The sequence below is a fragment of the Lampetra fluviatilis genome, chromosome 3 (assembly GCF_964198595.1).
Source record: "Lampetra fluviatilis chromosome 3, kcLamFluv1.1, whole genome shotgun sequence".
In the NCBI taxonomy this organism is placed as follows: Eukaryota; Metazoa; Chordata; class Hyperoartia; order Petromyzontiformes; family Petromyzontidae; genus Lampetra; species Lampetra fluviatilis.
In genome coordinates, this window is record NC_136277.1 from 28,150,786 (window position 1) to 28,174,988 (window position 24,203).

The window sequence follows — 24,203 nt, forward strand, 5'->3', positions numbered from 1 at the left end:
TACAATCATACAAATACACAACACAAAGCGGCTCCATTCATTTGGAAAGCTTTCGTGCATCAGCAGCTATGCGTGATGGGGGGCGGGGCGGGGTGGCGGAGATTCCCTCACCCCCTCCCCTGCCTCCCCCGCCGTCATATCCCGACGTCCCCATCGTAGCGAAGACGAGGAGGGTGGAGGAGGAGGGTGGAGGAGGAGGAGGAGGAGGCGAAACAAAAGACATCGTCACGAGAGGGAATGTGCCACGGCGTGCGCGCGCCCTCGCTCCTCTCTCACGCAACACCGTCCCCCGCTCGGGAACAAATCATTATGCGACGCGCAAAAACGAAGGCGCACTTCCCCGTGAAGGATTGCATATTGAGACAACGTTTGCTGAAATTTGTTTACATACATTATTAACTTTGCGCGCGCGCGCGCCTTCCGCGAGTCGCGCCGGGTGTTTTTGCCCGTTTATGAATTCGGCTTACTGATACATTAATTTTTAGCCCGCGGTATATTTTATTCTTTGCACCTCCTGAATTTTATGCGAAAGCGCCGCTTTACGGTATAATGGCGTGCTTTATTGAGGATGAAAATGTATTTAATTTAACCGCGCGCGATACGTCTTTCGACAGGCGGGCGAGCGAGCGAGCGAGCGAGCGGACGAGCGAGCGGGAGGGAGGAGGGCGAGAGGGGAGCGGAGGGGGGTGAACGAGGGAGGGAGCCAGCGGACGAAGGAACGAAAAATAAACCCGTGATTTGTTAAGTGACCCTGAGATAGACAGAGTGAAAGAGAGAGAGAGAGAGAGAGACGCGATCACAAAAAAACCCACGGACATCGCTTACTCCCGTCTCGCCATGGAAGCCCTCTCGGGTCACATGTCCGCCGCGGGTGGACCGGGTTGTGGGCCGCACCCGCAGGGCGCTCCCAAATCACCCGAAATGCGCCTCATGGAGCCGCACTACGGAGGCGGTCGCGGCGGAGGACCCTCGCTCAAACCCAACCAGGTCCGCGAAGTCACCCTCTACGGAGTCCCCATCGTGTCGCTCGTCATCGACGGCCAGGAGCGCCTGTGCCTGGCGCAGATCTCCAACACGCTGCTCAAGAACTTCAGCTACAACGAGATCCACAACCGGCGCGTGGCGCTGGGCATCACCTGCGTGCAGTGCACGCCCGTGCAGCTGGAGGTGCTGAGACGCGCGGGCGCCATGCCCGTGTCGTCGCGCCGCTGCGGAATGATCACGAAGCGCGAGGCCGAGCGCCTCTGCAAGTCGTTCCTGGGCGAGTGCGCGCCGCCGCGGCTGCCCGAGAACTTCGCCTTCGACGTGTCGCACGACTGCGCCTGGGGCTGCCGCGGCAGCTTCATCCCCGCGCGCTACAACAGCTCGCGCGCCAAGTGCATCAAGTGCACCTCGTGCGGCCTCTACTTCTCGCCCAACAAGTTCATCTTCCACTCGCACCGCACGCCCGACGCCAAGTACACGCAGCCCGACGCCGCCAACTTCAACTCGTGGCGCCGACACATGCGGCTCACCGACAAGAACCACTCGGACGACCTCCTGCACGCCTGGGAGGACGTCAAGGCCATGTTCAACGGCGGCTCCCGCAAGCGCACGCTGCCGCCTTCCTCCAGGATCTCCGGCGGCGGAGGAGGAGGAGGAGGCGGAGGAGGAGGCGGGGGAGGTGGAGGAGGAGGTGGCGGAGGCGGCGGTGGCTCGGGACGCGGCCACGGATTCGGCCTGGGTCCCATGCTGAGCCAGACCATGGCCGGGGGCCCCAAGCGCCTGCGGCCGTGCGACGAGGACGAGGCGGCCGCGCTGGGCCTGGCCGAGGGCGTGCGCAGCTACCCCGTGATCCCCGTGCCCAGCAAGACGTTCGGCAGCGTCCTGCAGAAGCTGCCCGCGCCCGTCTTCCCCAGTCCCTACGGCTTCCCCGCATTCGGCCTCTGCCCCAAGAAGGACGACGCCGCCTCCGCCGCGGCAGCCGCTGCCGCCGCTGCCGCCGCCGCGGCCGCCGCAGCTGCCGCGGCCGTCGGACCCCCTCCGCAGCAACCCCCCAAATACCCAAACTTCTCGGGCATCTTCTGGCCACCCCACGGCGGCCTCAAAGACGCGGTGGTCTACCCGTCCTTCCACATGTTCTGGCCGACTCGCAACGGCGCCACCCTGAGCGCCGTGCCCGGATACCCGCAGCTGCAGCCACCGCCCGCGCTACAGCAGCAGCAGCAGCTGCTATCCGAGGCGCACAAGCGGCACGGGGAGCAGCAGAGAGGCGGGGGAGACGGCTCGGAGCAGAGCGACATCAGCTTCGCGGAGAGCGAGCACTCGCGCCACGAGGACAACCGCTCCGGGGAGGAGACGCGCGCCTCCTCGCTGGGGGACGGGCACCTCTCGGCGGCGTCTCCCATGCGCAAGCAGAGCGCGCCCGGCGGCGGCGTCGCGACCACGAGCTACCTGTCGGCCTTCCGGCCCGTGGTGAAGGACGCGGAGAGTTTCGCGAAACTTTACGGCAACCGCGACGCGTTCGGCGCTGGCGGCATCGGCTGCATCGGCGGCGCGGGAATCCTCGGCGGTGTCGGTGGCGGTGGCGGGGTGGTGGTGGTGGCGGCCGGGGGAGGTGGTGGAGGTGGAGGAGGTGGTGGCGGGGTGGGGAGGCACTGCGTCTTGTCCCCGGACCTCCTGAGCGAACCGTCGTCCTACCACTCGGAGATGCTGAGCGACGGCGCGTGCAGCGAGGCGGAGAGCGAGCAAGACGTGGACGTGGAGTCTCACAAGCAGACGGAGGCGGAGGACGAGGTGGAGGAGGAGCTCCTGCCCCAAGACGACGCCGTGGAGGTGGACGAGGTGACGGCGGTCGGGGAGCGCGCGTTCTCCCACCATCACCACCACCACCATCATCATCAACAGCAGCAGCAGCATCAGCAGCATCATCATCAGCATCAGCAGGTGCCGGAGGAGAGACGCCCAGCCACGTCGCTCCGGGTCGAGGCCAGCCCGCCAGAGCCACGCTTCCGCGCGGACCTCTCCCCCGAGAGAAGCGACCGGGTGAGTGGGCCGTGTGGGTGGTTGCGGGGGACTCCCCTAGGTCGGCTCGGCCATTAACGAGTACCCGGTGCTGCGCGTAAACATCGGCAGTGGGGAGATAAAGGCGGCTGGGTGTGGTGTTGGCCACACCATAGCCCCTCCATAGGTGCTCGTTCGGAGCACTTGCCCCAACAGTACGATAAGAGCTATACGGGGGAACTTTGTCTTTGCGTATGAGAGGGTCTATGTGCGTATGTCTCTATATATGTGTGTGTGTGTGCACGCGTGTGTATACGTGCGTGTGTTGTGGGGAGCGGTAGTGTAGCGGTTAGCGCGCTGCGCTATGAACCTGGCGACCCGGGTTCGATTCCCGCTCACGGCTAACACCAGTGACGATTATCTGAACCGGTCCTGGGCCCCCCTAGGTCGACTCAGCCTTAAATGAGTACCTGGTGCGGTGTGTAAACATCGCCACTGGGGAGACAAAGGCGGTCGGGCGTGGTGCTGGCCCACCCACCCCCTCGTGTACCGTTTCGGCCTTCATAGGTGCTCGCTAACAGCACTTGCCCCTACAGTCTGTTAAGGCTACACGGGGAATCTGTGTCGTTGTGTGTCACAGATGTGGAGAGGCGGTAGCGTGGCGTTTAATGCGTTGCGCTACGAACCCGGCAGAGGCCCGAGTTGGGTTTCCACCCATGGCCAAAATGAGTGGCGAATATCTGAACCGATCCTTCGCCTCGCGTAGGTCGACTCAGCCTCAAACGGGACACCCAATGCGATGCGTAGTAAACATCGCCACTGGGGAGACAAAGGCGGCCGGGTGTGGTTACTGGCCATCCACCCCCCCCCCCGCCCTCGTGTGCCGTTCTGGCTTTCATCGGTGCTCCTCGTGAACGCGCATACCTGCCCCAGGTATCTTGTTGAAGGCGACGTGGGGAGACGTTCATCTTTGCTACAGGTGCATCCCACGCGTGTTACACTTCACATATTCGTCGCGATGGGGCGCCGGCTTGACGTGCCTTGTAAGGGCATGTGTCCACGTGTGTTGAACTTCTTTGGCACCGTACTGATCGGGATCGGGGCACCCATACCAAGTCAGTTGCTCGACGAGAGGTGAGAGAGAGAGAGCGACCAGTGGTGAAGTATGGTCAAACAAGTTTGCGCGACTCGTTCGCGTACAGAATTGCATTGATTAATTATTCCTCACGGATGATGACGACGATGATGTTGACGATAACGCCGATGCGCGTGTTGAGGTGTTCATCATTTTTCGTGCATTGCGCCGACCAAACGTTAAATATCGCGTCTTGCATCAGTCCACGTATACGTGCATGCATCCGCACGCAGTTACAGATACGCTTTCCCTTGACGCGTGCAAGTTGTTTGCCGTGCGTTGAGTTTGTACGCTACACCCGTGCAAGAGTTTAAATGTCTCGCGTAATATTTGCTTGACTACCCGCCTGTGCCGGATTATCCTAACAGCAAAAGTAGCAACACGTGTAGCTACGACATGTGTAGTAGCTACGGGCCCCGCACTTTCAGGGGCCCCGCGCTAAATGCTTTCAAGCTATTAATTCCGGTTCAGTGATTCTGCACTTGCTCTCTTACTATAGTACTATACCGCCTTCAACTTTTACGAACGACTGGGTGTTTAAGGTTAGCGATTAGTCGTATTATCTGGCTGTATAGAAAGTGAAAAAAATACAATTACTTTACTGTGCAAGTAAAAAAAAAAGTGTTTTAATATGAATAGGTTTTTAAAAAAATTGGGCCCCTTTATAACAACATATGCTACAGGCCCCGCACTAGCTGAATCCACTCCACCCATCCGCCACACACCCCGCGCCCCCCCCCCCCTCGGACCCCGACACCGGTGTGGGCTTGGAAGGGGGTAGGGGGGTGGGGTAAACATTTTTCCGGAGCCAAGCCCCGGACAGCTCAGGGGGTAAATTGTCGCGAGGCATCCGCCCGTCCTTCATAGGCGCTCGCCAACAGCACTTGCCCCGATCAGTCTTCGAAGGCTATAACGGGGGGGTGGGGGGGGCGACTTTGTCTTTGTCGTGACAAGTTGTCCATCGTCTCCACGTGGGTGATCTCGCGACGCGTCTGTGCGTGCGCGTCGTCGCCACAACACGGATTCTAGCGCCGCGTGTACGACGCTGTCACGCGCGTTACTCGCTCGCCGCGTGAACCCGGCGCGTGTCGCCCTCGCTGCGCGTACGGGGGGAGTGGGATTTGGAAGTGGGGGGGGGGGGTGAGTTCGTCGCTAGCAGCTTTCATTGACTTTCTATCGGATTTAGCGTCACACTCCACCGGAGGCGAATTACTTGGTTCACCGATGATGGACAACCCTGTATTTTTGTATTTGTGTGTGCCGCGTTTAGACACGACACTGAACTCGCGGCTGACTTGTCGCCCTGTGAGTGGAAATCAGTCAAGCCTGTGCGGCCTTGTTTGGGGGGGCACAACATTCGAACTGGTTTGGGTTTTATGATAGAGATTGTTTGGGTTAGATCGCGTAAATATAGAAATGTGTCGTTAGAAACCGCCACCACCCGACACAGCCAACTAGTAAGGTCACTAGTACAGCACGCCGGTGTGTTGGAGAGCCAAGCCACAACATTTACAATCAGAGTACGACGTTTCGCCAGTAATTACAACTAGCTTCACCAGGCGACAGCCAGATTTGCGCAGAAGTCCACCTGTTTCGTTCTTTATATAGAGGCGTAGATGTGGTGACATCGGAAGTGTGGTGACCACACACTTCCGATGTCTCTAACTGTGAGTATTAACTGGACTACAGAATTTCAGGCCCTCTAAGAACATCATTACAATGTACGTCAGTCAATGAATCACAGTTGCTTGTGAGATGTTTGCGTATATCCAACGCACACGAGAGGGGGGGGGCGGTAGTGTCAGCGCACTGCCCTACGGACCCGACCACCCGAATTCGATTCCCGCTCACGGCCAACATCGGGGACGAACATCCGAAGCGCGTCTGGGGCCTCCCCTAGGTCGACTCGGCATTAAAAAAGTACCCGGTTGCCCTGTGTAAGCAAAGCCGGCCGGAACTTAGTGCTGACCTCACACCCTTCTGATGTGGCGTGCCAGTCTTCATTGGGCATTTACTCATAGCCCTTGCCACGATGGACTGCTAAGGCTACACGGGGAGTCTTTGTAAATACACACAGTTGGATACATATTTATTTATCTGGGCGTCGCTATCATCAGAGCTCTCGATAATTATCTAAATGTTTAGTTGCGATCAACACGTCCCATTATTCTCATGAGGGTCGATAAAATCGGTACCACGTTATCGCTAGTCGTAGTTTGTTTTGACTACCGACCGCCGCGGCAATGTGGAATTTCAACCGCTGCCTCAGGCCCGCGAAAGCAGATAAGTTTCCCCTACTTTGCTCCGTTTAGTCGGAGACTCTTTGAACTTGACTGGGATTCCGTAAATATTCATCCAACAATGTTTAAGTCGGATAACTTGGTCCGGGAGGTGGAGCGGTGGCGCAGTGGTTAGCACAGTACAATTTCCGGCCACGGCCAAAATCAGTAGCTCATGATATCTCACCCCCGCCCCCGCAGCCCCATCTTCAGCAATCTGCAATAACCAGCATGGTGAAGTATGGTGAATCAGCGTCTATGACTGATACGACGTGGAAAGTCGTTCATCTAGCAGAGGACTGGCAAACGGCCGTGAAATATAAAAATGTAACTATCATAATGTCCAGTACCGTACCATACACTTGGTCTGTTTGCAGTGTTGATGAATACTCTTAGGTTTTTTTTTTGGTAAAGTCACGTAGGTAAAAAAAATAGAAATAATAATAGAAATCAAAAGTGTTGATGAAGGCATATGGTGTATGTACTTAGGTACGCATTACACACATTGTGACGGTGTAAATACATGGCATCATCACCAGCAGCATCATAGTGAGCCATGATCGATCCACTGCTGTAACTATGAACACATTTTTTTAAATTTGATCAGTTCAGGCTCACTGAGCAATACACATCTTTTTTCAGAAGCGACCTGGTCACACAATGATAGCTTAACGAAGTGGCTTATCACGTGGAAATGTATAGCAGCCAAATAGTCTTAAACGCACGTGGTTTCTAAATGTGAAGGAGAAAAACCAGAGGTCCCGGAGAAAAATCCACGCGACCACAAGAAGGGGGGGGGGGGGCAGAGAGATGTAAACTCCAAATATACAGCAGGTGTCGGGATCGAACCCACGACCTCCCGTATAACAGGCGAGGTAGTTGACATCTCGCCGCCGTGGCGCCCTCCCTGTGTGGGGTTTCCCCAGGCCGTGGGCATCTCTCACGGCCACGCGATGCCACAGATCCACATCGCTCCGTCTCCTCGGTGTGGATGTCCCCTCTCGTGCGTTGTTCTCCATTCCCTTTGGCTGCCGCCACTGCGTCGTTAGTCTCGACCACCGGACATCCTCACGAACGTCATCAACATCGTCGTAATCGTTTTTTGTTTGTGCTTTTTTTGTGTTCCGGTGCAATTTGTTTATAATTTTCGGTTTTGTTTAGCGGTAGGGTTTCCATTTGCTTGGTAGTAGCTGTGTATGGGAATTTAGTTTTTCTATATATAATCAATGTGCAGCGTTACGGGATGCTATTAGCATGAATGACGCTATATAAAATAAAGAATAATTATTATCTCTAGGCGTGCCTTGCCCATGCCCACTTACTTCCAATAGTCAATACCTGTGCTGTGCAATGTAATCACAGGTACATATGCGTCTAATTACAGACGTGAATATAGGAGCGTGCATATTGAATAACACACGTGACGGCATCAATGACGATAATGTCACATCAAACTGTGCGTTGTCATTAAAGTCCACTGTTAGATTCCGTGAGTGAACACGGACTCGTATGCCACGTGTAAAACAGAGGCGTGTACCCTCTAGACGGTGTACACACACTTGGCGACGCAGATTTACAGAACGATGTCAACTCTCGTGAACTCACAGAGAAAGGTTCGAAAGTAGAATATTTTTTAAAAATATTCGATTCTTTACAGGGCGCTTTAAGATGCAATCCGACGGCGTTCAGTGAGGAAGGCGATGGAATGGATGGAAGGGACAGGGCCTGGGAATGGAGCTGATCTTGCAGAGAGGGTAGGCAAGGCAGAGTAAGGTGGAACGTGATGGAGAGTGAGGGTGTCTGATGGGTGCAACGTGGACAAGTGTAGCCCTGGTGGATCCTCATAGCCCCAAAAGTGATGACACGCGGAGGCTGATTGGTTTCAATGGGGCGCCACGGTGGCTAGGATATGTTAACTACCTCGCCCGGCATGCAGGAGGTCGTGGGTTCGATTCCGACCCTGACGCCTGCTGGATATTTGGAGTTTGCGGTGTCTCTCTCATCACCACGGTGGCTAGGAGATGTTAACTACCTCGCCTGGCATGCAGGAGGTCGTGGGTTCGATTCCGACCCTGATGCCTGCTGGATATTTGGAGTTTATGTGTGTGTCTCTCTCTCATCATCACGGTGGCTAGGAGATGTTAACTACCTCGCCTGGCATGCAGGAGGTCGTGGGTTCGATTCCGACCCTGACGCCTGCTGGATATTTGGAGTTTGCGGTGTCTCTCTCGCTGTGGCTGCTGCTATAACTTTCCACCTTATAAGCCACTTTGTTGGGCTATCATTTGTGAGAACCAGGTCGTTTATGAAGAAAAATCTATACTTGCTCAGTGGGCATTGCCTGGTAAAATAAAAGTAAAAAAAAATCGTTCAACGGGTTTAGTTCAAGAGATCCCTCATTGGGGAAGGAAAGCCCTGTGGAGTGTGACGTTCATGCCGATAAAAAGCGGTAGAACGTGCAATTTATGTGTAAAAAAAACTATATTATACGAACACACGCGTAGGTCGACTCAGCCTTAAATTCAAGTACACTCGCTGGTGCCCTCGTCGTGTGAGCATAAAACGCCGAGAAGACAAAGACGGCCGGGGGAAATATATATAAATATATACTGTCTGCGTTAGTCGTGTTGCGTGTAATGGTGCAGCTTTCTGCAAAGCCGAATCTCGGTGCTCGCGAGCAGCGCTTGCCCATGCAGTCTGCAGCGCTCAAAGTGGACTCGGAATTGCTGTACCACATTTGTCTGGCGTATGTGCACTAATCACTGCTGAGTAGGACACGTATACAGCGTGGTAGTAGTAGTGTTGTTAGTGTTATCTTTATTTGTTTGTACCAAGCTTTATACGTATTCTACTTCGTAACTGGTAACAGTCAGTGCCGGATTATCGTCGTAGCAAAAGTAGCTACATATGTAGTAGCTACTACTAGTAGCTATATGTAGTAGCTACTACTATATCTGTAGTAGCTACTATATGTAGTAGCTACGGGCCCCCGCACTTTCAAGGGCCCCGCGCTAAACACTTTCAAGCTATCAATTCCGGTTCAGTGATTCTGCACTTGCTCTATTACTACAGTACTATACCGCCTTCAACTTTTATGAACGACTTGGTGTTTAAGGTTAGTGATTTGTGGAATTATCTGGTCGAATAGCAAATGAAAAAATATAATTACTTTACTGTGCAAGTAAAACAATTGTGTTTTAATATTTACGTCTTTTATTTTTTATTTAAGGCCCCTTTATAACAACATATGCTACAGGCCTCGCACTAGCTTAATCCGGCACTGGTAACAGTAGCCGCTTTCTGTCGACTTTAGCGTCACGCTCTAGGGGAGGCGTATCACTTGGTCCCATCGACAGCGGGTGGTGATGTGTTTTGTTACATTTGTATGGGGAGCGGTGGCGCAGCGGTTAGCGCTGCCTTGCGCTGCGAACCCGACCACCCGAGTTGGATTCCCGCTCCCTGCCACCAACACCACCAGTGACGATTATTCTAAACCGGTCCTGGACCTTCCCGAGGTCGACTCAGCCTCAAATGAATACCTGGTGCGATGTGTAAGCATCGCCACTGGGAAGACAAAGGCGGCCGGGCGCGGTGTTGGTCACCGACCTCTTCGTGTGCTGTGCCGGCCTTCATAGGTGCTGGCTAACAGTCTGTTAAGGCTACAAGAGGAATCTTTGTCTTTGTAATATTTGTAAGTTGTGTATTTGTTGCGCGATTCTCGGGGGGTGGGGGGAGGTGTAACTTCAGGCTGAGAGGCAACTGGCTCCGAGTTGTGAAATCACGGTTGAACCTCCAACGCCGTCATTCTTAGAGGGCGCAATTTTTTTTATTTTTTTATTTTTACGATTTTGTTTCGTTTTTCTCGTTGTACACAAAGACTAGGCTATATGTATATAGTTGTGCCACATTTCAGTGTTGCGTGTCCTTCCAAAACAAACAATAGAAGTTGCATCAATCGGCTCGCTCAGTCGTGACTTTGTGCACTCACTCCATACACAAGAGAGTATTGTCTAGTGAGATGAAGACGTCACAATTATTGATTTAACTCGACACTCGGTATGGATCACTATGATTCACCATACTAGTAATAATACGTGTATATGTAGTCCGTGCCTCGAGTTTTCTGGCTGGCTACTGGCTGGGCTGCTGTACACCCCAATGATAACCATCTCGTCCGTGGCTGCGGGTCGTTGCTATCGAAACTAGCTAAGAAACTGGCCACGCGGGATCTTCCGTGTAAAATAAAATGAAGATTTATTTGAAATTGAACGGCGGAAGAAGAATGAGCGGAAGAAGTTTAGAAGTCGATTAATATTAATAATAAGCGATAGCGACGCCAAAGAGGTCGGAGTAACGGATTACAAAAGACGGACGACAGCTCTCTTCAAAATTGTTCGAAAAATTGCGGTCAGCGCTACGCTGCTCACGAAACCCGGCGGACCCGAGTTCGATTCCCGCCCACGCCCAACACCGGTGACGATTGTCTGAACCGGTCCTGGACCTCCCCTAGGTCGACTCAGCCTCAAATGAGTACCCGGTGCGATGTGTAAACATCGCCACTGGGGATTCAAAGGCGACCGGGAGTGGTGCTGGCCCCGCGTATGCCGTGCCGGCCTTCATAGGTGCTCGCTAACAGCACTTGCCCCATAAGTGCGTAAAGGCTATACGGGGGATCTTTGTCTTTGTTGTCACTGCTTCAGGTGAACGCAAACCAACCTCTTCCTACACTTTTAGACGCTGATTCAGGCTACATTCCCATGATTGTGTTGATGATGTACACAGGATACATATATACTGTACATAGCCTATAAAGTTTACACACCGTAGCCTATACAATATATGGATATCTTAAATACAGCATACACACCCTATACCTATACAAATCATTTTATGCCCCTATCGATGTCTGTTTACTATGACAGAAGGGGTATCGCCCGAAACGTCGCGTCTCATATATATTCCTTTGAAGGCCACACAGTTGACGAATGAGTTGAGTTTTTTTTGTATCCGCACGCGCGTGCGTGTGTGTGTGTCGTGCGTACGCGCGCGCGTGCGCTGTGTGTACGCGCGTGCCCGTGTGCGTGCCCGTGCGTGTGCCCATGTGTGTAGGAGGAGATCAAATTAGCTGGCAGCGGCTCTATAAGTAAGGGTAGGCGCCCTTATCTGTCAGAGGCTCCGCGCTTACAACTCTGCCGCGTTTAGCATATAGATGGAATCCAAGGCAAAACAGCGAGAGAGCGGGCGGGCGTAGAGAGACAGACAGACACACACACACACACAGAGAGGGGCGTCCTTTATTTAAGCCCAGGTGAGAACCCTCTGAGACTGACGAAAGTCGCCTTTTCAAGTCGAGACCTGGGGAGAAGAAAATAGCGCAGGATACAAACGTGACGTGGGTTTCAGCAGCTCGGCTCGCGCGGGCTAAAAATGTGTTAAGCAACTTAAAGAAACATTTGTTTAAAAAAAAAAAAAGATACCCGTAAATACTAAGGGAATCGAACATCACACGCTAAAATACCAAACTATATTCGAAAAAAAAAGTTTTGCTGGCTGGCGTGCGGGTGGGCGAACTGCGCGGTGGTGACGTCACCGCGCAAACCTGCGTGATGACACGTAGAAGGGAAATAAAAAAATTATAAAAATAAAACATAATAAGATTAAATTATCACGACGTTTCGGCCACAACGCAAGCAGCCGTCCTCAGGTGAAGAACCTGAAGACGGCTGCTTGCGTTGTGGCCGAAACGTCGTGAGAATTTTATCTTATTATGTTTTATTTTTTTTATTTTTTTATTTCCCTTCGACGTGACTTTACCGAAAGAACCAAGAATATGAATCCCTGCAGTCACGAAAACTTTAAATCGAAACATTTCTGCGTGATGACGTCAGCCGCCACATCGGCCGTGTGTCCCCCGCGCAAAAGCGCGCGGGCGGTGCGAGTCGTGAAATATTCAATTCGTTTAAATCCAATCTTGATGTTAAATCTCTTTGTACATCAACTTGAACGAATGAAGACCTCCCCGTACCGTGTTCGCCATGCGATTGTTTGACTCTAGGTCGGCGCGTTGGTCATTTGCGGGCCGATGAAGTTGGTCCCGAGGCTAGTTGCGATATCACTTCGCCACTGATGCTAGCCGTGAGGTCGGGGAACGAACCGAGGGCTCAGAATTTAGTTCGCTAACCACTGCTTTGTAGCGCTTGACCCCACACCAGTGCTGTAATAGAATAACAATTAATTGTAAGTACGTATGTATATGTACGCATAGAAAAAAAGACAAAGATTCCCGGTATAGCCTTAACAGACTCTTGGAGCAAGTGCTGTTAGCGAGCACCCATGAAGGCCTGAACGGCACACGAAGGGGTGGGTGGCCAGCACCACGCCCGTCCGCCTTTGTCTCCCCAGTGGCGATGCTTACACACCGCACCAGGTGCTCATTTGAGGCTGCTTCGGCCTCGGCGAGACCCAGAACCGATTCAGATAATCGTCACACAGTGTTGGTCGTGAGCGGGAATCTCACACACACACGATTCACTACTCAGGAATTATTCACGGTGTGTGGACTCTTTTTCAAAAGGGTCCTGAAATGCGATATTCGGCCAACGGAACTGATGAGTGTTGAAATCTAGAGTGCCTGTAGAGGAAGAAAAAAAGACCCCACCACCACCACCACCGTCACCCACGAGGGCGTATCTAGGGTGGGCTACGTACGGTGCGAAAGAAGCTCAACATACTCGCATAACAAACGTGACACTCGACACTTCTACGTGCAGGCCTCGCGCCGACAGCATCCCGGCGTAGCAAATGCCCTCTGGACGCAGATCACCCCACCCCCGAAGTCCTGAGCAGGCTGATAAAACCGCTTCGCTTTCCGCCGCCGAGTTCCAGCGAAATCCGCTGTTCATTTGTCGAAAAGGAAACAACTCCTGCTGGGTTTTTTTTTGTTGGGGGGCGGTGGGGGGCGGGTTGGAGAGAGGGTGGCGAGAGTGTCGGGAAGGGCAATTGGACCGTGAGGACGGGGACTACGGGAGCCGGGGGGGGGGGGATTAAGGGGGGAGGGGTGAGGCGAAGGGGGGGGGGGCACCGTTTCGTTCCAACCTCCAGTTGTGTTTTGTTTTAGGGCGGGAGGGGGGGGAGAGCGAAATTTAAAGTCGGACATCGTGAATAATTTCCGCTGTCAGTGGCCGAACGTGTACCTTGCCGCGGGCCACTGGAACCCTTCTCATTAACTAATGGAGCTGGTAAACCGGTATGCAAATGAGGGTGGGAATGAATTCGCGATCCTTAAAAAAAAAACCACGGCATCGCCACTGCGCTCGGCTCGTCTCCGCCGTGACTCCGAGCCATTGCAGAACCCCACGCGGTCTAAACACCGCGGCCGTTAATTAAGATTTTGTTCATCAAATATTAATGGGGGGGAAAAAACATTTGCTCCGGTTTTTTTTTCTACTCGGTTAACAAAAAAACACGATGATGACCATCGGACGGAGAACACGCACCAAGGCTCGGTTGTGAACTTCGCTCCTCGCCTCTCTGTGTGTGTATGTACTTAAATGTGCGGTTGTTTAATTTGTAAATAATTGTATTAGCTCTTGCTTAAGAATTGAGTTGTAATGTCTAATACAGTATATGCTTGTGCAGTACTAGTGCATCGCGAGTATATTTCTCGTGATGCACATAATACTCGTATAATCATCATATCATTAACGATAAAGATACTTTGCCAAACGGGGATCGAGCGTTTCCCCCTTGCGCACGTGGCTTTACTCCGGGTGGTCCGCCCCCCCCCCTTGTATAACACACACACTTATCATTAATTGGGCTCAAATAATCTTCAAGTAAAAAAACCGATACAGCTGGAGCCTCCTGAAACAGAGTGCTATGGCTCAGTTTGCCTTCCCGAGATAAATAAGAACATTTTATTGGAAAGCATTCACACGCCGCATCGGATATTGCATTGGTGGGGGGTGGGGGCTGTGGAGCGAGTGTGGTGCGGGTTGTTTGACCATACTTCACCAGAGAACCCGCGTAGAGCTGTTAACCAACTCTTCAAGTCCCGTGCTGTTAAGCGAGCAAACAACCACGCACAGAAGACAAAGATTCCCCGTATAGCCTTTAACAAACTGCTGGTGGCAAGTGTCCCGTTCGCGAGCACCAATTATCAAGGGCAGCACCACCCACGCGTGGCGGGGGTGTGTGGGTGGTGGGGTGACTAACACCACGCCCGGCCACCTTTGTCTTCCCAGTGATGATAGTTACACACCCCCACCGGCTACTCATTTTAAGGCTCATTCGACCCATAGCGGGGTTGGGGGGGGGGGGAAGACCTCCGTGTCTGATTCGCACCACGTGAGTCTGTCAGCCAGCCGACCGCTCGGTCATTCATTCGTTCAGTAGTTTGTTGAATCGTTCGCTCATCCATTCATTCGTTCGTCTGTTCATTCGCGTGTACATGAAGCGGTGTATCCGTTTTTTGCTCGTACGGAATATTAATCCGGTTACGTATCCGCAGTTGCGCTCATCTCGTTCCGCTGATGGGTCAGTCACGCTGAGTCAGTGTGTGACGAGCTGACATGAGCGTGCAACGTTATATAGTCACCCGCAGCCGCGTGTAACATGGCATGCGTGTGTACGCGCGCGCGTGTGTGTGTATTAAAGGCTTTACGGGGGATTTTTGTCTTTGCGTATGTATTCGTGTCTGGGGAGCTGTAGTGTAGTGGTTAGCGCGCTGCCATCACGGCCAACAGCAGTGATGATTATCTGGACCGGTCCTGGGCCTCCTCTAGAGTGACTCAGCCATAAACTAGTAACTGGCGCGCTGTGTAAACATCGATTCTGGCCACAAACCCCCCCCTTCGTGTGCCGTGCCGGCCTTCATTCGGTGTTCCGCTAACAACACTTGCCCCAACAGTCTATTAAAGCGTTACAGGGGATCTTTGTCTTTTGTGTCTGTGCGTGTGTACGTGTCTTTGTATTTGTGTCTGTGTCTCTGTGCGAGTCTCCGTGTGTATGTGTCCCTGTGTGCGTGTGTCTTCGCGGTTTCTCTGTGTGTGCCCGTGTGGGTCTCTGAGGCTGTGTGTGCGCGCGCGTCTGCACGTGCATGCGAGTAACAGATAATGAAATAATTAATCGCGATCATTAGCTGTGGTGACCCTCATTTACGCGAAACCCGTCTTGGCTGCGTGGGGCCGTGCGGTAATTCGTTTTGATGGGGGGTTTTAAATAGGGGAGGTCATTGCCTTGATGATGATGATGATGACGATTATGCTTCTGCTAATGATGATGAGTATTGCTTCCGCTGCTGCTGCTGTTGATGCTGATGCTGCTACTGATTATAATTATGAGAACAACGACACATCTACTGAAGATTTTCATACTTATATTTGGTGGCAGCGGTGGTAATGATTATGATGATGGTAACGATGATTCTTCTGCTGATGATGCCGCCGCTGACTATGATACTGCTCAGTTTAACACGTAGGCTTTCGCGACCAATATTATTCATAATCAACGTTTTTGGGTTAGATTGCGTTATTTATAAATGTGTCGTAACCCTCCACCACCCGACACGGCCAATCAGCAAAAAAAAGTGTCACGTTGACAAAAGACAAATAGTTCACTGCTTTAGCCCACCGGTGTGTTAAAGCGTGAAACCAAAACATTTACTATGTGAAACCACAACATTTGCAATGTTTTGGTTTCACGCTTCAACACACCGGTGGGCTAAAGCAGTGAACTATTTGTCTTTTGTCAACGTGACACTTTTTTTTTGCTGATTGGCCGTGTCGGGTGGTGGAGGGTTACGACACATTTATAAATAACGCGATCTAACCCAACAACGTTGATTATGAGTATGATACTGCTGCTGCTGATGATGATGATGATGATTTCAAGCAAAGCGTCTCACACCCACACACATAAAGCTGAAGATTGTGGTTGGAGCGGTGTTGACAATGACGCTGCTGTCCCTGTTGGCAGGAGGAGCGAGATGATGGACCTTCGCCCGCGCCCATGACCCCCGTGCTCGGCCAATACGGACGTGGATCGGCAGAGCGCTCCGGTGCGTGCGTGTGTGTGTGGGCCTCCCCTAGGTCGACTCAGCCTCAAATGAGTACCCGGTGAGGTGTGGAAACATCGCCACAGAGGAGACAAAGGCGGCCGGGCGTAGTGTTGGCCACCCGCCCCCTTAGTGTGCCTTGCCGGCCTTCATAGGTGCTCACTAACAGCACTTGCCCCACACGTCTATTAAGACTATAAGGGGAGGGGGGATCTCTATAGTTGTCTTGTGTGTGTGTGTGTACCGTGTGTGTGTACTGTGTGTGTGTACTGTGTGTGTGTCTACTGTGTGTGTGTCTACTGTGTGTGTGTCTACTGTGTGTGTGTACTGTGTGTGTGTGTACTGTGTGTGTGTGTACTGTGTGTGTGCTGTGTGTGTGTACCGTGTGTGTGTACTGTGTGTGTGTACCGTGTGTGTACTGTGTGTGTGTACTGTGTGTGTACCGTGTGTGTGTACCGTGTGTGTGTACCGTGTGTGTGTCTACTGTATGTGTGTGCACTGTGTGTGTACTGTGTGTGTGTGTGTACTGTGTGTGTGTACCGTGTGTGTGTGTACTGTGTGTGTACTGTGTGTGTGCTGTGTGTGTGTACTCCGTGTGTGTACTGTGTGTGTGTGTGTACCGTGTGTGTGTGGTGTGTGTGTACTGTGTGTGTGTACCGTGTGTGTACTGTGTGTGTACTGTGTGTGTGCTGTGTGTGTGTACTGTGTGTGTGTACCGTGTGTGTACTGTGTGTGTGTACCGTGTGTGTGTGTACCGTGTGTGTACCGTGTGTGTGTGTCTACTGTATGTGTGTGCACTGTGTGTGCATTGTGTGTGTGTACTGTTTGTGTGTACTGTGTGTGTGTACTGTGTGTGTGTACGTCTACTGTGTGTACCGTGTGTGTGTACTGTGTGTGTGTGTGTACCGTGTGTGTGTACCGTGTGTGTGTACTGTGTGTGTGCACCGTGTGTGTGTGCAGTGTGTGTGTGTACTGTGTGTGTGTACCGTGTGTGTATGTACTGTGTGTGTGTGTCTACCGTGTGTGTGTGTCTACCGTGTGTGTGTGTGTACCGTGTGTGTACTGTGTGTGTGTGTACTGTGTGTGTGTCTACTGTGTGTGTGCACTGTGTGTGCACTGTGTGTGTACCGTGTATGTGTGTACTGTGTGTGTACCGTGTGTGTGTACTGTGTGTGTACCGTGTGTGTGTACTGTGTGTGTGTACTGTGTGTGTACCGTGTGTGTGTACTGTGTGTGTACCGTGTGTGTACCGTGTGTGTGTACTGTGTGTGTGTGTGTACTGTGTGTGTGTACTGTGTGTGTGTACTGTGTGTGTACCGTGTGTGTGTACTGTGTGTGTACCGTGTGTGTGTGTACTGTGTGTGTACCGTGTGTGTACCGTGTGTGTGTACTGTGTGTGTGTGTGTACTGTGTGTGTGTACTGTGTGTGTGTACCGTGTGTGTGTACTGTGTGTGCACTGTGTGTGTGTACTGTGTGTGTGCACTGTGTGTGCACTGTGTGTGTACCGTGTATGTGTGTACTGTGTGTGTACCGTGTGTGTGTACTGTGTGTGTGTACTGTGTGTGTACCGTGTGTGTGTACTGTGTGTGTACCGTGTGTGTGTACTGTGTGTGTGCACTGTGTGTGCACTGTGTGTGTACCGTGTATGTGTGTACTGTGTGTGTACCGTGTGTGTGTACTGTGTGTGTGTACTGTGTGTGTACCGTGTGTGTGTACTGTGTGTGTACCGTGTGTGTGTACTGTGTGTGTGTACTGTGTGTGTACCGTGTGTGTGTACTGTGTGTGTACCGTGTGTGTGTGTACTGTGTGTGTACCGTGTGTGTGTGTGTGTACTGTGTGTGTACCGTGTGTGTGTACTGTGTGTGCACTGTGTGTGTGTACTGTGTGTGTGCACTGTGTGTGCACTGTGTGTGTACCGTGTATGTGTGTACTGTGTGTGTACCGTGTGTGTGTACTGTGTGTGTGTACTGTGTGTGTACCGTGTGTGTGTACTGTGTGTGTACCGTGTGTGTGTACTGTGTGTGTGTACTGTGTGTGTACCGTGTGTGTGTACTGTGTGTGTACCGTGTGTGTGTGTACTGTGTGTGTACCGTGTGTGTACCGTGTGTGTGTACTGTGTGTGTGTGTGTACTGTGTGTGTACCGTGTGTGTACCGTGTGTGTGTACTGTGTGTGTGTGTGTACTGTGTGTGTGTACTGTGTGTGTGTACCGTGTGTGTGTACTGTGTGTGTGTGTGTACTGTGTGTGTACCGTGTGTGTGTACTGTGTGTGTACTGTGTGTGTGTACTGTGTGTGTGTGCTGTGTGTGTGTGTACTGTGTGTGTGTACTGTGTGTGTACTGTGTGTGTGTACCGTGTGTGTGTACTGTGTGTGTACCGTGTGTGTGTGTACTGTGTGTGTACCGTGTGTGTGTACTGTGTGTGTACTGTGTGTGTGTGTACTGTGTGCACAATGTTATCCCTACTCCATCATCATGATGCATTGGGCGTGATGCACGCGGCGCGGATGCCGTGAAATGTTTCAGTTAGCCCCACCAACCCTCGCCACACACGCGCAACTACTGACTGACACGCGACTTGCACAGACAATGTACACGGTAACAATATAGACGTTAACATAAAGTAGTTGCAAGTGCTGTTAGCGACTCGCACACATGAAGGCCGGCACGGCACACGAAGGGGATGGGGGGCCAGCAACCACACCCGGCAGCCTTTGTCTCCCCATGTGGCTGTTCGCACACCGCACCAATGGGGAGACAAAGGCGGTCGGGCGTGGTGTTGGCCAACCCACCCCCTCGTGTGCCGTGCCGGCCTTCATAGGTGCTCGCTAACAGCACTTGCCTCTACAGTCTGTTAAGGCTATACGGGGGGTCTTTGTCTTTGTTGACACACACACACATACACACCCACCCACTCACAAATGTAGGCCGCGGCAATTTCACGCGTTTATTTATCAAGGCGCATTCATACAGTCGAGGCTTATAGCTTGAGATGGGTTGATCGCGCACTCTTAAGATGCATGTCTACTTGAGAAAATACAAAACTGTCGTTAGAAATCATTTAGCCATTATGACCACCGTTATATCCTGCCAATAATGCATTAAACACGTTTTCTATTCAGCGAACTTACCGCGTAAAATAATCAGTCGAATACAAACGTAACATCAGGCTCCTAATAGCCACCGCCGTAAGTGCTGTCTACGTGTGAATTGTACGCGTTGTCGTTAGTTTACGATGGATACGTAAGCGTGAAACTCCTTTCTTTACTCACCTTAATTGCCAAATTAGCGTGTGACATTGACTTGCTAGCCAGCTGGCTGTGGCCGCAGACTCTCGGATTTGGGGTCGCACTCTGCACGGGAGGCGAACTACTCGGTCCACTCATGGACGGCGCTCCATTTGTGAACCGTCCCATCGCCTGGCCCAGTGACTGCGAGTTCAAAACTGAAACAAATAAATACAACTTATTGGTTCTTTCGGTAAAGTTACGTAGAAGGGAAATAATAGAATAATAAAAAGAAAACATAATAGTTATTAATTAAGAAAATATTATTTTATTATTTTATTATTTCCCTTCTACGTGACTTTACCGAAAGAACCAATAAGATGAATCCCTGCAGTCACGAAAGCTTTAAATCGAAAAATAAATACAACTCCGGGGAGGGGGCCTTGACAACACTCGCCCCAAAAAGTCTGCCTCTTTCAGGCTCTCCCGGGGTGAGGGGGTGGGTGGGGGAGGAGTGGAGTTGGTGGCGGGGGGGGCATCTTTGTGTACTGACCACGCCGCTTTGTGTCCGATTCCCACCAGGTACGGGGAACCCCCTTCTACTGAGAGGCGGCGGAGCGGACGGCCCACCCAGAAGCCACCGCACGATCGAGCAGGGGGGGGGCGCGCACGTGCACAACGGTGGGCGCGCCGAGACGAGACCGCACGGCACCCGAGATGTTGACCCGAGATGTTGACCCGAGATGTTGACCCGAGATGTTGACCCGACCGAGCGGACATTTAGCGCAACGGAGTTGCGACGAACGCTGAGCTGTCTGAGCTGAACTCACGGCCCTTGCGGTGTGTGCGGTGCAGGTGACGCCACTCCGGCACCCGTGGAGCAACACTACCAGCCCGAGATCACGCGCATGGACAAGGGTAAGCCCTGCCGCACACGTGCCACGCATGTTCCGCACATAGTGGCTGAGAGGTGCCCTCAAAAGCCGCTATGATTCCATCGAGGTAAAGGGAGTCACGGGGAATTCATGGGTTCGTGACACATCGCCGTGGTTGTTGCCAACATGAACAACTGGCACATTCCTCACCCCGCACCACATCTGTAAGCGAGACGTGGAGTCATCCCCTTGCCCCACAGGCTCCCAGGCTAATTTGTGGATCAAGTTCAAAGTCGGCAATGTCCACTTTCCTCCTAACTACTTCTGTCCTCTCGTCTCAACCTATTGTACTCCCCTCCACGCACTCCCATACCTCTCGTCTCAACCTATTGTACTCCCCTCCACGCACTCCCATACCTCTCCCCTCTCGTCTCAACCTATCGTACCTCCCATCGAGACATTGTCTGCGACCTCTCATCTCACTCTACTCCCCTCCCACGAATTCTCTGCTGCCGTACGCGAGGCTTCTGGCAAGGATCGCAGTCAACCGTCGCTCAGTGGGAGATCACTAATAATGCTGCTCCCAAGTCTGGAACTGCGTTCCCTCTGCCACTCGTGCTGTTCAAGTCCAGGCTCAACAATGATCCTCTTTGCCCCTGGCTATGACCGACTTCCTTTCTCTCTCGATATAAATATACTGGACATATGTGACAAAGAGCTTCATAGCTCATCGGCTTCCTCCAGTCTAAATAAACATTCCCGATTCTGATACACGCGAGACGTATGCCCCGCTTATTTCCATTCAGCGTCCTGAGCCACGCTGACTGTGGTTGTACGGACAGTGCCCACTTTCTCTTACAGGGTGTTCAATTCATCACGCGATGCTTCGTGATCGTTTAAACAACAACAAAAGTGAATCAATTTGTACACTTGTGGAAATCAGTCACCGTGGGGGGGGGGGGGGGTAATCACATCGGTCTCTCGAGAGGTACGAGCAGGTATTTTAAGGATGCGTTGACTTCAAATACATTCCATTTTGCTCACACGTGCATTGAATCATGCGAGCGCAAATGACATGCAACTCGTATACGCACTCATTGCTATGTTCACGAGCTACGGAGTGACCTCAGCTTGTGCAAATTAGACGAGAAAAAGTGGAATCGATTCGAACGAGACAGTAAAAACTAGACAATCATTTATCGATCCTCGAATCGAGCCGTGACCCTGGTTATCGGAGAGACCTGGACTCTATTTTGATGAATGATTGTGTGAATTACTGTGCCTGTGTGATCCGCAAGTGGGGAGTGGTGGCGCTGTGGTTAGCGCACTGCGCCCGTGTTCTATTCCCGCTCACGACCAATAACAGTGGCGGATATACATAAACCGGTCCCGGGCCTCGCCTAGGTCGACTCAGCCTCAAATGAGTACCTGGTGCGGCGTGTAAACATCGCCACTGGGGAGTCAACGGCGGCCCGGGTGTGGTGCTGGCCACCCACCCCGGCCTTCATAGGTGCTGCTCGCTCACAGTACTTTCCCCAATAGTCTGCTAAGGCTATACGGGGGTCCTTTGTCTTTGTTGCGTGGCCCGCGTTGATTACAGATCGCTGAGTCACATTAAGATGAAGATCTTACGCGTGTGTGTTTGCTTATTTACGCGAGCCGGGAGATCCACAGCTCTCTCTCTCTCATTCACCTGAATCTGCGCTCTCTCAACATCGCGCCAACTTATTGGTTCACCAACCATCAGACGCGGGCAGCGTGTAATGACTTGATTCACATTTCAACAGATGAGATCGGCGAACGTGAAAATGAGAACCGTGGTGGGTGACGAGAGCTGGAGTTTGAGAAACCCGAACCTGGAGCGTTCGCTTTAGTGACCTGTACCGTGGCAGGTGGTGTATCAGGGACATATGTATGTGCAGAACTTCTTTCGCACCGTACGTAGCCAGCCGCGAGCAATTGGAGCGCCGCAACATGACCCTCTTGCGTTCGCAGTATTGCACCTATGCAATTTAACGTATATACTTAATTAATTTTACACATTTGTTTAGTGATTTCCTTACCCGTCCTATACTTTGCACTCCCACGGGCGGTGTTCTTGTATTGTTGGTCGTTGTGACTCTCGGACCCGCCCCGACTGGAAATCTGTGAGCGGAAGAAAAAAAGCTTCACAGCTCATCGGATTTCTCGAGGATAAATAAAGATTCTGATTCACGTTTAACGGGGGGGGGGTGAAGTCCCCCCCCTACCACCCCCACCACTTCCTGACTCCCCCCCACCCACTTACCCCCCCCCCCCCCACTTCCACCACCCCCCCCCCTCAATCTCAGCTCTTGTGTCCCTTGTGTTGAGTCGGAGCCTCGTAAATCCCGAGCAATGAGTACCCCCCCCCTCCTCCCCAACCCCCCCCCGCGTCCCCTCGCCCCCCCACCCCACCCCCCCGCGTCCCGCGTCTCGTGGCGCACCCCGCGCCTGCCCGAGCGCTCCATTAACTTTTTATGCCCAAAGAGGCGAAGAGAGGCGGAGAGAGGCGGCGGCGGCGAGGGGAAGGATGCACGGGCGCCCCGCGCTTGTAAATAATATAGCGCTTCCTCGGCACGAGGTGTGTGTGTGCGTCTCTCTCTTTGTGTGTGTGTTGTGCCGGCCTTTATAGGTGCTCGCTAACAGCACTTGCTCCCTACACTCTGTTACAGGCTATACGGGGGATCTTTGTGTATTGTGTGCGGAGCGGTGGTGTAGCGGTTAGCGCGCTGCGGTGCGCACCTGTTGATCCGAGTTCCATTCCTGGCTCACGGCCAACACCGGTGACGATTATTTGAACCGGTCCTGGGCCTCCTCTAGGTCGACTAAGCCTCAAATGAGGACCTGGTGCGGTGTGTAAACACCGTCACTCGGGAGACAAAGGCGGCCGGGCGTGGTGCTGGCCACCCCACCCCCTCGTGTGCCGTGCTGGCCTTCATAGGTGCTCGCTTACAGCACTTGCCCCAATAGTCTGTTAATGCTACACGGGGGATAATTGTCTTTATTGTGTGGGGAGCGGTAGTGCAGTGGTTAGCGCATCAGGCGACCCGAGTTCTATTCCCGCTCACTGCCACCAGCACCAGTGACGATTATCTGATCCTCCCCTAGGTCGACTCGGCCTCAAATGAGTACCTGCTACGGCGTGTAAACACCGCCGCTGGGGAGACAAAGGCGGCCGCGCGTGATTTCTGGCCACCCCCAACCCCCCCCCCCCTTTGTGTGCCGTTTCTGCTTTCATGTTGCGCTCGCTAACGGCACTTGCCCCAACAGTGTGTTTCAAGAGGCTACACGGGGCATCTTTGTCTGTTGTGGCTGGACATCGTGGTGCGCGCTTGTAATCCATTGCTTTGGAGGCAAGGGGCGGTGGATGTCGTGATTGGTGACTTGTGGAAATTGTTCCAGATCTGTCAGGTGGTCAGCATGTGGCAGTGCAAAACGGGAGGGGGGGGGGGGGTTCGTGAATCCATCTGTGTGGAGCTTTGAGTGTCTACCCCCTCGGAGTTTCTCGGGGTAAATTAACAATTTTTTTACTGGATATGGCCAAACTTCCAATTGCAGGACCATTCTGAAAAGGTTCCTTGAGACTTATAGTGAGGATATTCCTAAATGAACGCTACGCTGTTATTATCTG

At 52.5% G+C, this 24,203-nt stretch overlaps 1 protein-coding gene across 1 annotated transcript; it reads left to right on the forward strand.

The window, feature by feature from the left end:
- The first annotated feature begins 837 nt into the window (after positions 1-837).
- Positions 838-11,521, forward strand: SKOR1 (SKI family transcriptional corepressor 1). Its single transcript, XM_078880265.1, has 5 exons — positions 838-1,959; positions 2,029-2,571; positions 2,689-2,823; positions 7,323-7,381; positions 11,506-11,521. The coding sequence occupies exons 1-5, from the start codon at positions 838-840 to the stop codon at positions 11,519-11,521; spliced, it is 1,875 nt and encodes a 624-aa protein (XP_078736391.1).
- The last annotated feature ends 12,682 nt before the right edge of the window (positions 11,522-24,203 follow it).